The 17,971-nt window shown below is 43.3% G+C and overlaps 1 protein-coding gene across 2 annotated transcripts; it reads left to right on the forward strand.

The window, feature by feature from the left end:
* Positions 1–324: 324 nt before the first annotated feature.
* On the forward strand, positions 325–13,607 carry lonrf4 (LON peptidase N-terminal domain and ring finger 4). 2 transcript variants are annotated; one of them, XM_084469976.1, is made up of 14 exons: positions 325–586; positions 743–1,081; positions 1,894–2,012; positions 2,845–2,967; positions 3,647–3,808; positions 4,350–4,482; positions 5,600–5,675; positions 6,047–6,161; positions 6,541–6,662; positions 7,463–7,621; positions 8,323–8,485; positions 9,121–9,270; positions 9,856–10,029; positions 10,644–13,607. In XM_084469976.1, the coding sequence occupies exons 2-13, from the start codon at positions 787–789 to the stop codon at positions 10,003–10,005; spliced, it is 1,767 nt and encodes a 588-aa protein (XP_084326102.1). In that variant the 5' UTR covers positions 325–586; positions 743–786; the 3' UTR covers positions 10,006–10,029; positions 10,644–13,607. The 2 variants fall into 2 exon arrangements, with proteins under 2 accessions (XP_084326102.1, XP_084326101.1); XM_084469975.1 differs by having other exon boundaries at positions 9,856–13,607.
* The last annotated feature ends 4,364 nt before the right edge of the window (positions 13,608–17,971 follow it).

Consider the following 17,971-nt stretch of genomic DNA (forward strand, 5'->3'; position numbering starts at 1 on the left):
CAGCAGGACTACTTAGTAATTTTAGATATTTTTTTAATATTAATATTCAATATTAACACAATATATTCATTCACGCATTATTCTACATTTTCCATCAGTTAACATACATTTGCAGCATATATAATGGCCAGACAATAAGTTATGAAACTTGCCTTATTTGGTTTCACAACAGGGCGGTACGCCGAGCCCTCCTCCAATCAGAGCGTCTACTCTGGTGTCACGTGACCTTTATTTACGTAACGTAATGGTCACAGAGTATGTAACCTAGGTCCTGCGGTTGTCGGTACATTGCAAGCGTTGTATAAACAAACAGACTTTCCGTTTAACAGAGCAAATCCTCAGCTGTATTTTGCCATTTATGTTTTGTGGAGTGCATGTGGATCGGAACAGCGAGGAGGGAGCGGGAGGGACGAGGAGGGCTCGGGGTTTTCTACTCTGCTCAGTGGAGCCAGCTGTAGCGTATACATAACCAGAGACGCGCCGTGTGCTCAGGAATGGATAACGTCGGCGTATTTATCTGCAAGTAAAGCCAAGTTAGACTAAAAGGTAAAGGCCAGTTTCCGGGCGCCAGGACCTAAGAGTGGAGGTTAGTAAACATAAAAGCTGTGTATCTCGAACGGAAGGCTAGACAGACAATGGGAGATAGAAATAATGAGTTGTATCTGTGTTATGTTAAATAACTTGTTTTGACTACTACTTTATAATAATCATTGACTTCTTTTAACCCACGTTGATGCATTAGTTCATATACGCGGCGGAGCGCCTGTTGGGTGATATCAAACAGCCATGGACCTGCTGGACTGCCCGGTGTGTGAGCTGACCCTGTGTGAACCGGCGACCCTGTCCTGCGGCCACTCGCTTTGTCGCAGATGCGTCGGGTACCTCCCGTCCAAATGTCCTTTATGCAAGGAGAGACTTAAGCAAAGAGACACACAAAACGCCAAAAACAACGTGTTGTTGATCGGCGTGGTTGAAAAGTGCTACCCCCAAGAGACGAGGATGAAGTGCTGCATCCAGGAGAAGCTCAGAGCCAACGAATTCACGGAGGTTTTGAGGATCGCAGGCGAGGCTCTGCATTTAGGTAAGGAAGCACATCCACGTTAACGTTGTGTAACACACGGGATGATGGCTCAATTATTGTGTAACGCGTTGTTCTTGCTGGAATCATGCAATGTAACGGCAACGCCTGCATACGACTTTGTTTGGGTTTTTTAAATGCAGACACGTTGACATTTTGCTTGCGATTTGAAAAAATCGATTAGTGATACAGCCACGGCAGCAATCTCTCGCGGAGAACCCAGGATGAACTGTACTTGACAGGTGTTGACAAATGGGAGGAGACGTAATGCTGACCCAGTTTCTGATACTGAATATTGCATCTGGATTTTGTTGATGATTAACTCGTGCCCGAGATTTAACCTCTCCTTATGAGTAAGCACGAATGTATATTTTAGGAAAAGTAAACACAAACGAAATGTCAACACAATTGATACATTGTGGGGTACTTTGGTTGAAAACATTGCACATTGTACAGTGAATCATGTGTGTGATCAAACAGTTGTTTTCTTTCTAACATTCATATTTTCACTCCTCCCTCTCTGTCTTGATAACATAGAATTGAGCTCTTGCAATAGAACAGTTAAAGCTATATACATCTTTGGCCAACAACGGAACATTGAACAATTCAGCCAGAGAACAATATAGACTATTATAGATTGCGCACAATGCAGGTTAGGTAACTCCGGTTTATTTGTAGTGCATATCATCACAGTGACCGTATTGTTGGGGGGGGGGGGGGGGGGGGGTAATCATTGAAAATCACTCTGCTCACATGAACTTTGTCTCCCCTGTGCATGCACCTGATGCATGCCCCCGCTGGAGCTAACACTTTAGCTCCAGAAGATCTGGCTTTCAAGCTGTACAGAGCAGAGGCACATTCAGGGCTGAAACGCTACTCGGATGCTCTCAGTGACCTGAGTGATCTCTGCTCCCTCCACCCTAATTGGATTGAGGTGAGAGACTTACCACTCATGGCATTGCTTTGTATGCAGTAAGTCTGCACCCATTGTTCTCGATGGTGCAAATCAAGGCATAAGTCAAAAACTGCTCACTTCTTTGACTGACCTAACTTCTGTTGAATACACTGATCATGATGGCGGAACTGTAAAATCAGCCTTAACCAAACTAAGATGTGCATGTGCTCACGCATGTACTGACGGTGTGAATCTGAGCTTCCCTAACGTACGTCTTATAATGTGGTTAACTGTTTTTATTGAAGTGTTATACTTGCTCTTCATGATTTGCCAGCGGAGACGCACAGTTGCATAAACAGATCTAAACCTTTATGTGTGTATCGCGGCCTCTGATCTAGAGTTACAATCGTTTGTTTTGCTAAAGTTATATAAACTACTTATGTCCTAACCTTAGAACTAGAACCTTAGAACGCTACTCATGTAACGTGGTAACTCATGACCGTGTAACTCACACTATGTAGTTATTTTAGAAATTATATATGGATTATCTTTTTTAGAAAGGCCTGACCATGGACTGGGGCTGCAAATTAGCCAACTGGCTAGAAACCTTTTATGCAACACATCCACATCCACATTGTTATGGAATTGACTGTGATGATTGTGTATGTAATAATGTGCGCTGCATTGTCCCTGACAAATAAACTAATAATAATAAAATTAGGTCAGTGGAACTAAGGACTACAATTATAAAAACGATTAGAATTTATGTTTTAACATTAACCGACACAGATATGTACTCATTTTGGTTCTGATTGAATGCATTCCAATATAAATGGTTATGTCTCATGCTGCTTCCTTCCACGTACTCCAGGCCTTCTTCCTCAAGGGGAACACACTGCAGGAGATGGGCCGTCCCACTGAAGCCCTGGCACAGTTTCACCACTGCCTCTCGATCCGGGCCGACTTTAGCCCCGCCAAGAGCCAGATTAGAAAGGTGAGAACCCATGAAATGAACCCACCCAGATCACCAGCTCACGTTCAAAATGGAAAGACTCCTGCAAATGTGTGTTCTATTTGTAAGAGTGCATTTCCCACTGTGTGTGTGTGCGTGTGCGCGTGCGCGTGCGTGTGTGTCTGTGGGTGTTATCTGTGACCAGTTTTAGTGAGTGAAAACAAGTAATGTTACATAACTTTGCACTGACGGCTCAATGCCGGGTCATCTGAGGTGCAAGGAGTTCCAACTGGCACCAAAAGAGTTCCGTAGCGTTATGCAAACTTACTTGTTATTCAACCTTGTGGTGTACCCGTTACATCCAGACACGATTTTAAATCAGCGCTACCGTTGAATACACACTATTTAACACAAAGTGAGACACAATTCTATTCCAATAAGATCCACAAACAAAGACTATGTCCACATAGTGCTGGAAAAATAAATCTCTGGATCACATCAGAACTTCAGAAATACACGTCTCTTATCTCAACTCACAACATGACACCTGATCTTAGACCTTCCTATAATTTGAACATTCACGTGGCTATGCTCTGGTTTGGTCGTCACATTCATCCAGCTCAGGATGCTTCCTGTGGGCTGGCTGACCAACAGCAGGACGCTCTTTCAGGATGGATGATTTGCGGTGGTCATTAATTATTTGATGTCATTCCGCCCCCAGATACTGACGGCAGAGGGCGTGGCGGTGCCAGAGGAGCAGCAGCACATTCTGCCCTTTCTGTCCGAGTATCTGAACGAGGCTGGAGGCTCCCAGGGGTCCCTGGACTGGGATGGGGGGCCGGGGGGCGGCGGGCAGCACACCGAGAGGAGGTCCACGGGACGGGTACGGTGCATGAGGAGGGTTGTGGCGTGTATAGGATACATAAACACCACTGGTGTGTATACACTGAGATATATGTATCTCCACAGACTTTGGAAAAATTAGGATCCTACTTTTCGGTTTTGCTTATTTTTCGCTATAAAGTGTACTAGTTTTTGTACAGCACAATAAAACTTAAGGAAAATAACAACCTTCACATTTCATTGTATACACACCACTGGTGTGTATACAGGTTTTATACAGGTTTTAATGAATCTCAAAGTATAAAATTGTATGAATCAATCAAATCCACCCACGGCTCCAACGGCACAGGGATGTCAAAGGTGAAATGTGAAGGTTGTTATTTTCCTTAAGTTTTATTGTGCTGTACAAAAACACTTTATAGCGAAAAATAAGCAAAACCGAAAAGTAGGATCCTAATTTTTCCAAAGTCTGTGGAGATAAAGAATCGGCTTTTGAACAATAGTGACGACCACAGAGAATAGAGATGTTATTAGCGAAGGTTCAACCTATTCATGAAATGCTTCTTCTTCTGTGTTCTCAGGGTTCCAGGGTGGCGGCGGACAGCGGTACAGAGTGCTGTCTTAGCCTCTGCCAAGCTGTCTCTTTCCTGCCCACGCCTGATGAAGACGATGACACCATGATGATGATGAGGAAGGACGACGCTCTGGGGAGAGGTAAAAACACTCGCACTGAAACACAAACACCAGGAAGATCCCTGAATCACTCCCAATGCCGCATCCTAAGGAAGGCAAAGACAAAGGCAGCAGAGATCACAAATAAAGTTGAATAAAGTTATGGATAATCATCATCAGTTACTTACCTGGTGTTTTCTCAATGTGCATCTTATGTTACCACAATGCGTTTCACTAAGTGTGACATTGCATCACACTATAACTATTCAGCTCAATTAAATGTGATGTAGTCTTAATGACACTGCAGTTCAAATGCAGACGGCATATGTATGTTAAAGGGGTAGTTCAGGATTTTGGACATTGCGTCTCATTTCCAAGTGAGCCAGTGTGTTATTTATCATTGGAGACCGTTTTCAACACTTTTCATTTAGTCCTTCTAGTTGCAGAAATCACTGGTGCTAGGCTAGCGCAAGTCGAGGGGAACTGCTAGCCTGCCAATAAAAACTGTTTTACCCACTCCCGAGGCAAACCAATTATAATGCCCGACTATCGATGTAAATGTCTGTGTTGATAGAATAGTGTTAGAAATAAACTTACCCTTGCATCGCATTGAATTTAGTTTATAATCCCTGTAGTTGGAAGCAAGCTACGGCAGCGGCGGACTGATATTACCTGGAGTGCGCTTCTGTGTTTACCTTCTGCGTGAAATTGTGAAATTCCGCCGCTTTATTTCTAATATTATTCTATCAACACAGACAATTACATCAATAGTCTGGCATTATAATTGGTTTGCATTGCAGCAGTTCCCCTCGACTTGTGCTAGCCTAGCACCAGCGATTTCTGCAACTAGAAGGACAAAATGAAGTGTCCTGAAAAAATGAAGGACAAAAGTGTTAAACGGTCTCCAGTGATAAATAACACACTGGCTCACTTGGAAATGAGACCCGATGTCCAAAATCCTGAACTATCTCTTTAAGTGTTTATATAATATATTTGCATGCTTTATCAGTAAATAAGTCAGTAAAAATAGAACTACTTTTATCTAATATATCCTATTTGTTCGTATTGATTTAAATGCTACATTTCTATGATGGAATATTTCCATTCTTGTATGATTGGTGTTGTACTTAGACTCCGTGGTGTGGTTGTGTCCGTGCAGGTCGTCGTGGTAAAGGGCGAGAGAAGAGCTTTTCTGTACTCTGCGTGAGCGACTTTGAGTGTCCTCTCTGCATCAGGTCGGTTCACCAGGGATCGCTCTTCTAACCACTCCCCTGCTTAGAAGTGGCTTTCGTTAATACATTTTTCTGATTGGTCATTTATGTAACTCTACACTCTGTTATTTCTGAGTATCAGAATTCTGTTAGGAATAACAGAGCGTTGCAATGGAAGCAGTTCCAAACTTAGAATCAAACTACTTTTTGTTGGTAAAACAAATAAATAAACAAATAATAAACAAATAAAATAATTTTTTAAATCAACAAAATATTTTGTTTTCTGCATCAACCTGTCAGGGCTTCTCCCCGCAGTAACGACCGGCTCGCTGTACATTATTCCATACGTTTTGATCGTTGTCTCCATACCGCGGTTAACGCTCTGGGGTCTTCAGGCTGTTCCACGAGCCAGTCACCACCCCCTGCGGCCACACCTTCTGTAAGAACTGCGTGAAGAGGAGTCTGGACCACAACCTCCGGTGTCCTCTATGCAAGCAGCCCCTGCAAGAGGTGACCCCCCCCCACCCCCCCCCCCCCCCCATCATCTCCTTGGTTCTTCTACCTCATCTCCCCATGTCATATGCAGGTGTTACAAGTATAATCAATATATTATGAGCTCAGTACAAAGTGTAAAAGGGGTCTGAGTGAGGACCTCCTGAAAACTAAGATGAAGCTGAAGACGGTGAAACATTGATTCCACGCACCTATTGTGCGAAGGCCTACTGTATATTAATAACTTGATAAAAGACCCTCTCGTGGTGCCCACCACTCTCAGATCACGTGATGAACATCATTTAAATCATTCTATCAATGCATCACTTATTATTATTCAGATCCCAGTCTCCGTCAGAAGAGCTGATACCCGTCTGTGTGTTCCCAATGTTTCAAGTATTTTGAGGAGAGGAAGTTCAGCAGCACGGTGCTACTCCAGGACATCATGGCCCACCTCTTCCCCTCCCAGCTGGCCGAGAGGAAACGCATAGATGACGCAGAACTGGCTGAACTGTCCAAGTAGGACTCCGCCCTGACCTCCCATATACACACACACACACACACACACACACACACACACACACACACACACACACACACACACACACACACACACACACACACACACACACACACACACACACACACACACACACACACACACACACACACACACACACACACACATGCCCCCACCAGAACACATTGAGGCTTTGCTCTCACTGGAATGGAAGAGGTCTACCCTGGCCATAAAGCTGGCAATGTTGTGGTTTTGTAGACGTTAAATGTTTGATAGACAACATTAGACCATCAACCACAATGCTCACCCTAAACTTGTGCACGTCTGGTAGCTGTGATTATAGCTTTGTTCTGAGAACAACTGCCCTTTCTCCTTTTTTTTTAAATTTGTGCATGAGCTGAGATTTGGCATTTTATCCATCTTTGAGGCGAAGCTTGCAGCACACGAGTACACAAACAAAAAATAAGAATTTATAGTAGATAATAAAATAAACATCTGTATCAAATGCAATTGACTTCTGTCTAGGCAAAGGTGTATTCAGTAGTGATAGAAATGTATTGACAGACATGTATGCAATATGACAAAAAATGACATTACATTTATTTAGCAGGCGCTTTATCCAAAGCAAATTACAGTAAATGCATTCAACATTGAAGATGTCACCCAAAAAGTCCAAGAAACATTTGAGTACATACAAATTCATATTCAATATTGCAATGCCTCCTGTTCATAACTCTCCTCCTGTTCTCCCCCTCTTTGTCCCCCTCCTCCCCTGTTCCATCTCTCTCGTACACTCCAGTCTCACCAAGGACATCCCCATCTTTGTGTGCACGGTGGCCTACCCCGGCGTCCACTGCCCGCTGCACGTCTTCGAGCCGCGGTACCGGCTGATGATGCGCCGCTGCATGGAGACAGGAACCAAGAAGTTTGGCATGTGCAGCTATGACCACAGCAAGGGGTACGCCTCTCTCTCTCTACCGCTCGCTCATCTCCCTCTCTCAGATCTCTCTCTGTCTCTACATCTGTCTCTACATCTGTCTCTACATCTCTGTCTCTCTCTCTACATCTCTGTCTCTATCTCTACATCTCTGTCTCTACATCTCTCTCTCTCTTTCTCTCTCTCTCTACATCTCTCTCTACGTCTCTCTCTCTCTACATCTCTACATCTCTCTCTCTACATCTCTCTCTCTCTACATCTCTGTCTCTACATCTCTCTCTAAATCTGTCTCTATCTCTCTCACTACATCATGCTACGTCTCTCCTGTCTACACAATTTTCATAATGCCTAAATGAATAGATAATTTATGTAGATAGCAGATGACAATCTTTGCCTCGAAGGATTTACAAATATACAGCAGTCAAGGTTATTATCCTTTAGTTATCAGTTTAGAGATATATTATAGATTCCATTATAGATAATGTTGGGTTATATTATAGTTGTTTTCGTCCGTTACATGCAAAGGAGGGGAGTGTTGACATGTAATGAACCCAGTGAAATTTTTGTAAAGATGTTAAAACATTTTCAGCCTCACTGATTGGCATCAGGTTGTCAGGCCAATGCATACGTCAGGCCAGTGCATACGAACAGGTGGCAACAGGTAAAGGGAAGACCTGCAGCACAGTGTCTCTGGAGTACAAACGTCTGTGTGTGGGCTCCAGGTTCGCGGACTACGGCTGCATGCTGGAGATCCACGCCCTGAAGCTGCTCCCTGATGGCCGCTCCTTCGTGGACGCACTGGGCATGAGCCGGTTCAGAGTGCTGAAGAGGGGCCAGAGAGACGGCTACCAGACGGCCGACATAGAGTACCTTGAGGACGTCAAGGTCAGACGCACGCACACGCTCTCTCTAGTGCTGCCAACCCATGCACTAGGCGGGCTCTCCCAACCCACGCACCCATGCACGCACGCACATGCACACGCACACACTCAGGTGTCACTCGCAGATGTCTTGTTGAAGTGAGCAGTGACTCATCCAAGACACTGTTCGCTGGCTATCCGTGTGTGTGTGTGTGTGTGTGTGTGTGTGTGTGTGTGTGTGTGTGTGTGTGTGTGTGTGTGTGTGTGTGTGTGTGTGTGTGTGTGTGTGTGTGTGTGTGTGTGTGTGTGTGTGTGTGTGTGCGCGCGTGCGCAAACCCAAATGATTTTTGAATTGACAGTACAAGCTGGTAATTTATTAGATGCTTTAATTCAAAGTACTTAGAGGTGAGGCTGAGGACAATCGAAGCGTAGAATCCCTAAACGGACGACAAATGTTATGTAAGAACGCTGCATTACCAAGTTCAGTCTTCTCTCTCCCTAACCCCCTCTTCTCCGTTCGGTGGCGGCTGCATGTCTGCATCACAAAGCCACACAACGGCGGGACTGGAGTTGTGAAGGCTGGGGGTCGGGGTAACGCCCGTCGGGGTACCCTCACTGTCGCACTAACCTCGGCTCCCGCTGTGGACCCCTGACCTCCAGGTGGAAGGGCCCGAGCTGGATGTGCTGCAGGGTCTCCATGACGACGTGTACCAGGAGGCGGCGGAGTGGTTCCAGCGCATTGGAGAACACATCCGGGAGCGCATCAGCGCGCAGTACGGAGCCATGCCCGAGAAGGAGGACAACATCCAGGTGAGGGAGCCAGCGGAGCCCCGACTGGCTTTGCTGGCAGCGGCCTCTAGGGACGGCCGACATGCGTTTAGAATTCACTGTCTCCTGTATCAGTCTTACCTGTACCTTAAGACGTCAGGGACCGCTTCCACCTGAGTAAAGCTCTCTACAGTGTGGTTATGAACTGTTGTAAACATAGTCTAAGTGTGGAACTTTTGACTGATATAAAGTTTTAAAATTGTATGATTTTAGTACAGAGCCACATTCACTCATTGCTTTTAAAAACGATGACTTGCGTTCTTTGTGTCGGCCCAGAATTTATTTCAAGCCATCAAAAGTGTCAAGTTGTCAACTTCTCAGAACCGTAAAGGTTTTGGATGCAAGAAAACTTGATGGATAACAAAGAAATAAATGATAGTTGCACAGTTGCAGTCACGACTCGGATGCTGTTCAAACGTCCTTCCATTTATTAGACAAAACTATAAGATGGAGATATATACTTGATTAATCCCAGGCGGGAAATGAAGGGGCTCGCAGCAGAAAGCACAGGATCGCAAAAGAAATAAGAAAGACAAAAAATGTAAAGGTCTCATTTCCTCCCCCCAGGCGTCTCCGGACGGGCCGGCCTGGTGCTGGTGGGTCCTGTCGGTGCTGCAGCTGGACTCCGCCTACCAGACCACCGTCTTGTCCCTCCCCGCCCTCAAAGACCGCCTGGGTCACCTGCGCCGCGCACTCCAGTACTTCTCCCAGAGCTAGCTCGGCCCGCCACCACGATGCCAGGTTAAATATGCTACTTTCCTTTTTTATTTTTATTTTTTCAAGTATTTCATTCCTGGACATTGTGACACATACACTTTGCACTTTGCTACACTTTGCTTGCCCCACAGTGCAATGCCGGGCTGCAGACACTTTCATTTGTGGACATTCACACGCAAAGTATCATGGATACTTTTTACTTTGTTTGTTTGTTATGTACGTTATGTTGTTTGTTGTGTACGTTGTTTGTTAACGTGGTGAGTTGAGGTTTAGGAGTAGTTTGTTAATTTTGACAAAATGCTTATTCACATATGTTTTAATGTTTGATTTATAATTTAGTTTGATTTATTGTTTTTTTGTGATAGAGCAGCCCGTTCTAGTTGCCCTGAAGATATTGATAAATAGACCAAAGACATGCTTGTTTCATCTGGCAGTCATGGTGAAAATGTATGGATGTTCATGGATACCAGCTCCATTTAATCGATTGTTTCGGAATGCCACTAGGGAGCGTTGTTCTATAAAGCCATAATATGACGGCAAATAGACTACGTCCCATCTCACAGTTCTTATGCAGACCAAGTGCAGAGCAGTATGAGGGACACTGCCTTTATTACCAATATTCTTCTTTTTTGTAACAGTTTGTCATCAAATAAATAACTTCCACATCCCCCATTGACAACTGGATGAAGAAGATGATCTAATGTGCCTGTTGCGAACATTAAGAATAGATGAAAAGTAAGAGTACAACCAAAACCTGATCTTTTTTAATACACTAAGCACAATTTCAAGTGTTTATATTTCATGATGATTCATTATTTGTATTTTTTTTGTTTGTTTTATTTTGTTGTCGGACGGCCCCTTAACACCATTACAGGACCACCCGGCCAGGGTAACATAACATCATGTTATTAACACTTTTCTTGAATCGTATGATGCGCGGTGCCAGGCTTAGCTGCCACGGAGCAGAGCGCTCACTGTAGCAGCGCCGCCATGCCCGCCTAGTTCTCCGTTCGGTCCACGGCCGTTTTGGACGCTGTCTAAATAAGACCAGGTCCATTTGATTTTCATCCTCCTCATAAGACATGGCAGGTTGACAGCGGTGTAAGTAGGTCATTATATATATATATATATCGGTCAAATTCAAATTTGAACACATTTATGAATCATTAACAAGAAAATGTGTAAAGTCGTCATGCAGTGATTCAGATCTTAGTGGATCGAGGGTCGCCAGCTGAAAAGCCAACACTGTCCTGTGGGACGGCGGCCGCTTCAGGTCCCGTCCCTCGTCCCTCTGTTGGCCAAAAACTGTGTTCATTTCTATGTTAATTTTTTTATGGTCGGGGTCAGGATTAGTGGTTAAGAAACTTGGGAACGGCTGTAAATAATTATGTTTCTTTGGTTCAAGTACAGAAATCAAAACATACTTGCCTTCAGCGTGCTGCAACTTCCCTCAAAGCTCACTCCAAGGTTCCCTGGAAAACCCTGGATAAGAACAAACGTTGAGAGCGAGAGGGGTTGTGGTAATTGCTGGCCAAAAAAAGACATGCCTGTCAGACAGATGCGGCCAAATTTTCCAAACTGACTGATATGTTTGCTGCAAACTTCAGCAAAGTGGGCCACGAGGGCTGAAGAACTTTACAGGGACAGGATCCTCCAGGCAGGCTTTGCGGTTGCATCAAAAAACATGTGCAGAAGAAAAAAACCAGCCCTGGCATTTGGCCTAGAACGGCTCGCCTTGGGGTGGGCCGTTCTAGGCCGGATGCCAGGGCTGGTTTTAGTTTTTTTTTTGTCCCTGTCCTGCCCTGTTCCTGCTATCCCATATCAATGCCTGATGGCGAACTGGGTGAAATGTTTTTTTTTAAAGACAAACATATTTCTGCCTATCCGAGGTGAATCGTGTAAAAGCAGTGCATGTGGTGCAACAGGTTGAAGACAAGGAGATGGCTAAATGCATTATTATATGTTGTGAATTGTAAGGCACTGATGAAATGATGTACGTGCACCCAATGTGTATAAATATGCTTTGTATGGTTGATATATTATGTCAACAAAATCTAGGCTGTCCAGTCGAATCTAATGATGGGTGGGAGCTTCTTTAGATTGACATGCTACTTATTTGATTATTTTCAGTATTTATCTTGTATACGGCTACTAAAAGCTTTGTGTTAGATTAGCTCTGGCTAGGTTCCATTATGGAGTGGTGAAGCTACACTGTATGCAGAACAGTGGGGACTGGCTAACAACTCATGTTTGATAACCTTTTATTTTTTAAACAGTATACGTGCCATATATTCATTACGTTCATCTACCTTTTTATGTGACATTGTTGATGATTGAGTATTATCATGTTACAGTTTTTATTTCAAAATACCAGTGTTTATACATGCAGCTCCAATTCAAATGAATGTTACGTTTGCCAATCAACATTGGCAAACCTAACACACTATTGTCTTAGTTCAAAGCCGACATCTGAGTTGGCCGATGGACATGGTATTGCTTTTATTTATTGATCTATCGAGAAGCCATTGAACGCATCTTTTATTTTAAACAATTACAGCCAAAGCCCTTTTCCATCAACTGTATATTACTACTTGAATTACTTGTCACATCACCATTGGCTGCCATTGCAAGGATATAACCCAAGTTGTAAAAGGGATTGACGTTCTTACAGAGTCAACACAGCTTCACTTGGGGTCTCCCTTCAAGAAGGGGAACAGGCCTTTGAAGGGTTCATATTTTTGGCCCATAAAACGCTTCTCATGGCTGTGGTGACTTCAATCATTCTCCAGAAGAACTCTATTTTTGCACAGTGAAAAGCAATTTTCACGTCTTTTTGTACTTGTTCTGTGCTTCGGCAATGGACTTGTCCGTATGTCACTCTCTTAGTCGTACTCTTTTAAATAATGCAAACTTCACTTTTGGTCAAAAGTAATTGCAGTCCTGTGTGCAGGGGTGAAGCAGAGTAAAGGTTTCCTCCACTAAACACTGTCTAGTTTAATCATATATTGTAATGTTTGAAGGAGGTTTGTTGATGCTAAATATCACTAGAAACATTTAGGTTCATAATTTAAATTTAAACGTTTTAATACCTTTCCAAATACTCTACTGAAAATCATTTTCTCTCATGTTCCCAATATGTGTGCCTCACGATCCCATATTGACTTGTGTTACTCATTTTGAGCCTTCAAACGTCTAGATTATATAATAACATCCAATTGGTGTGGTGTCATGGACGTGAGACTCATTAAAGGTGCCAAGCAAAACCATCAATGTATTTGGAATAAAGTGTAGAATAGATTGAGTCCAGCCTGGGAACACATGGTGAATTTCTTGTGTAGCTGGTGGTCTGTTCGCTGTGGGTAAGTCAGTTGGACCCCCAACACATGTCAGTGAACAGGGGGTCAAAGGCATGCAGACACGACCAGCGGAACCACTGGGCCACTGGGCTGTGCTCTGCTCGTCATGTTTAGCCTTCTTAAGATGACAATGATAAATAAGGTGGATATTTGTAATTGTTTATTGGCTCATTTTGTTTCTGCTTTTTCTTGTATCTGTTATCCCTGTACGATGTCAAAAAGTTGAATGTAATAAAGAAAAATAATAATTTGGAGAATCTTATTTTTTATGTTTTATAATTAGGAGAGTGCTGCTCAACTGTTGTTCTTAAGTTTTATTCTTTCTTTCTTCTTTCTTATTCTCTACAAAATTTGGGACCTATCTCCTTCCACATTTTTTCACCTAGAGACTCCTGGCTTGGAATCACTTGCTTCCTTTCAGATTTTAAAAATATTTTAAACTATTTAAGATATTCTACTTTTTTTTGTTGTTTTTACAATGGAAGTCAATTCTCTGACACTTCAACTACTTCAGACTTTGTAACTTGGTTTCTAACCGTTCAAAAACGATCACAAAATGGCTTTGATACCTAAGTACAATTAATATCATATACTTTAAGACTTTACTGAAGTAGTATTATTTTGGGTGACTTGAAGATATCAGTAATTTTACACAAGTATGGCTTTCAGGTACTTCTTCCACCACCTGCTGTAGTTTGTGTGTGTGCATGCTCTCACACGTCTGTCAATGTAAAAAATGTAAATCAGCTTTTTTGGTCAAGTATGCTCACACATACAAGGAATTTGGTCTCTGCATTTATCCCATCCGTGAATGAGTGAAACACACAGAGCACACAGTGAACACACAGTGAGGTGAAGATTTGATTGTATTGCCATGAATTGGGAGTTGGGCCCAGGTGAATTGAAACAAAGTATGTATGTCAAACATTTGATGGGGCCCGACCAAGTCCACATCGATGTGACATCCCACCGGAGTGAAACCCCAGCTTGGTCCCAGCACAGGTGAAAAATTAAATTCACCTGGGCTCAGACAAAGCTGCAGTGCATTTGCATTTTCTGCAGGAAATGCATTTTCTAGTTATTTGATCCTACTGCAAAACAGGGCACAATAAAATGGTTGTTAAAGAGATACCACAGATATAAATATATTATACTAGATGTTCCAAGTGCTCAAATACTCCCCATAACTTAGTTGAAAGTACTCGGACACACCCCTCATTAACAGTTAAATAATTAGGTACGATAACTGACCTCTGCAAGGTATTGCATTCTATTACCAACCTGGCCACCAGGGGTCAGCACATCGCCGAGTGAGTGTTCCTTAGCATGGAGAACGTTATCTGTTCAGAAAGACCACCCAGTGGTGAGATGGTAGGTCTTCTGAATACTCTTGTATACTTCAACCCTCAAGACGCAAGCCTGCTTTCTCAGGCTGAACTTCAGAGTAAGTATGAGGCCAACTGGACCTGGAAGATGGATCCCCTGAAATCAGAAAGCATCTTGGAAACATCCCACCAAGGACCCATTTTAATCTGAAGAGGGGCTCCGCTCCAGGAGGTAGAGAAACTGTCACCAAGGCTTTACGATGGACGGAGAGGGAGTGTTGACGTTTGGTCCATCCTAGGTTGTTTTTTTTCCCGTCACGTCATGCCCATGACATTTCTCCTTTGAGAATCCCTGTCGCTGTCTTGAAGGACATTCCAATTATTGTAAGACCTCATGCCAGCCTCGTAAACACATGCAGGTGCAGTACTTCAGACTGTATAACGTGCTGTTTGGTTAACTGAACTAAACCAACGTGCTGTTTGGTTAACTGAACTAAACCAACGTGCTGTTTAGTTAACTGAACTTAACCAACGTGCTGTGAGGTTAACTGGACTGGGAAAGAATAAGTAGGATATTAACAGACTTAGATGCATAGTTATGTGATATCAGCCTCATGGAGCAGGTGGGAAGGGTCAGGGATGGATGCAGGTAAGCCTCGTGAGATCGTCCTGATCTCGCGAGTTCACGCTCGCTGAAGATGCTACTAGCCATCCGCCACCAGGGGTCAGCACATAGCCGAGTGATAACTGGGTGGTACTCGCATGTCGCAAGAAAATGAAAAAGTGATAAATACTTTTCTCTATGTAACTAATCAGTTCGTTGATAATATATATTACAGAATGTGGTTGCTAGTATTCGGTTACTAAGGATCAATTTATTTTAATTAGATTTTAACTCATTATATTCATCTTGCTCTCTAAAAGTATACAATGCGTAAATATATATTAATTCATATATTTTTATGTGTGTGTGTGTCTCTCTCTCACACACACACACACACACACACACACACACACACACACACACACATACACACACGCACACACACACACACACACACACACACACACACATACACACACACACACACGCACACACACACATGCGCGCGCGCGTGTCTGAGTGCATGGCATGAGCACGGCGGCCACGCTTTTCACCGCTAACGTTCTCTGCATATGAAGCAGGCAGACAGAAAGGGGTTTCAGTCGCTCCTGCCGGACTGTGTAATGCAGCTCAGCGTCTACATCAAAGCCCATTACATTTCAAGACTACCACCGCCTTTCTGTGGCAAATTGATCCATCAGCTTCCACTGAGTCCTTGCTCGCTTATGACTGACTAAGGGTGACAGCCGTTTTGTAGGAGTTATCAAACAAGGTGAACCGGCTGTCACTGTGTGTGTGCGAGTGCGTCTGATTGTGTTCGTTTGTGCGGGATGTTTTGGTGTGTGTGTGTGTGTGTGCAACCGCATGCATGAGTGCATGTGCCTGTGTGCATGTTTTTCTGCATGCATATGCACGGTTGTGCATAATGTATTATATATATTACGTTTATGTTGCTCTTGTCCTTAACTGAACCTCAGGCCCACACATGCAAATGTGGTCGCTGGATGCAGAATGAGGAGACGGTCAGTGATGAGAACCCTTTTACAGTCCTCAGAGTGTTTCAAATGCTCACCATATGCTTTGTTTTCAGGTATTGGCTTATGCTAGGCTTTAAACAGGAATCAACTAATTTAACTGAATATTCATGAATGGTTACGTTTAATGTTTAATAACTAGATTTGGTAGATCAGCTCAAAGAGGTAAAAAGAAACAACAATTTCCTTCAGCTAGAGACAGCATGATGTTGAGTGCAACATCGTTGTCATAGGAACAAATTGCCCCATGTGTGACCTGACACTGTGATATCAATACGCCACATGGGTTTATATCACGTTGTATTGCATCATACCATTCAAAACAGGCTGCAATAGATTTCCTACTTTCTTGATTTGGACAGGATATTTTAATCTTTGCATGATTGTTTATCTGACATCGTACTGTGTTTAACAGGGTGGGACACATGTAGGGCCCTATTTAGACGGTCTGAAACGCAAGTCAGAAATGTGAAGCGGAAGTAGCTCTGTGGGCGGTTCTATGGCGCTGTTGCTATTATGACGGCGAGATAAATGACTCTTGCGCCCGACGCAAATCTAAAATGAGTTGGTCTGAAACCCGTAGGTGTGTTTTGGGCGTAACGTGGAATAAACCAATGAGAGTTCCATCTCCCATCCCCTTTAAGAGCCAGCGCATTTGACTTGACGAGTTCATATTTTGACAGCGCGTTTGCAGTCTCCGCTGAGACAGATGCATGACCACATGAATTTCAAACTTCAAATGGCTCAGTTTATGGCCAAATAATAGGCCTAATTCACACATGGAATAGCGTTTTCTTCTACAACTTCAGAAACACTGAGTCGTCATGTAAATTGCGGCAAAGACTACTTAACACATATATGATATGCGGACGCGGTCCTGTGGCTGCAAATGTGGTTTATTTGATGATACGTTTGTTACCAGTATTGTATACATTATCGTTATCGACTTGTGTTCATAATATACATGTGTCCCCCCGTTTATATACATCGCCTTGGACTGTATTATGTGTTACGTGTTTAGTTTGCGTGTGATTAAACAGATGAGTGCACACACACACATATACTTTGCTAGCGTTTGTTATTGTTATTATTATAATTATTATTTTAACCCATGGCATAGCCTACTGTACAGTGTTCATTCATGCAGCCCCTTTTTTCCACAATCCACATGCTATTTCTATGCAGTTTCACACATATGAACAATCTTTGACATCATAATATTTAAATCAGGCAAATTGTTTGCATGTCTGTGCTGTGTATAGCCTACGTGTGTGTCAGCATATATTGCAGTTCCGACTTGCCATGGCACATCAAAATAGCAACACCAACTGCGCTTTCCGCTATAGACCAGGTGTTTTTTGGCCAGTGGCGCAATTGCAGTGGCACAATTTTTAGATCACTAAAATAGCACCAAGTATCATTTGCGCTGGAACACGCCCCTGCTTTTCACCGACAAGCCTCTCCAGGCGCAAGTGCAGTGGCGCGAGTTTGCTGCGGGGGAAAATCAGCTTTGCGCCGGGTGCAAACTAGCAACGATACATGCGTCGGTGTAGAAAGTAAATTGCACTGGGTGCAAGATAGGGCCCTCAGACCCACAGTGTGCCAATCGTTTTTTGGTGATGTTTTTCAAAAGATGTATTTTATGGT

The sequence above is a fragment of the Micromesistius poutassou genome, assembly GCF_964030765.1.
Source record: "Micromesistius poutassou genome assembly, chromosome: 6".
Lineage (NCBI taxonomy): Eukaryota > Metazoa > Chordata > Actinopteri > Gadiformes > Gadidae > Micromesistius > Micromesistius poutassou.

What these genes read in the sequence shown, in the direction of transcription:
- lonrf4 (XM_084469975.1), top strand. Translation starts at nt 787, where the DNA reads ATGGACCTGCTGGACTGCCCGGTGTGTGAGCTGACCCTGTGTGAACCG. An exon ending in GCAAGCAGCCCCTGCAAGAG is followed by an intron (nt 6,162 to 6,540) that starts GTGACCCCCCCC and finishes CAATGTTTCAAG; the next exon opens with TATTTTGAGGAGAGGAAGTT. An exon ending in GAACTGGCTGAACTGTCCAA is followed by an intron (nt 6,663 to 7,462) that starts GTAGGACTCCGC and finishes CGTACACTCCAG; the next exon opens with TCTCACCAAGGACATCCCCA.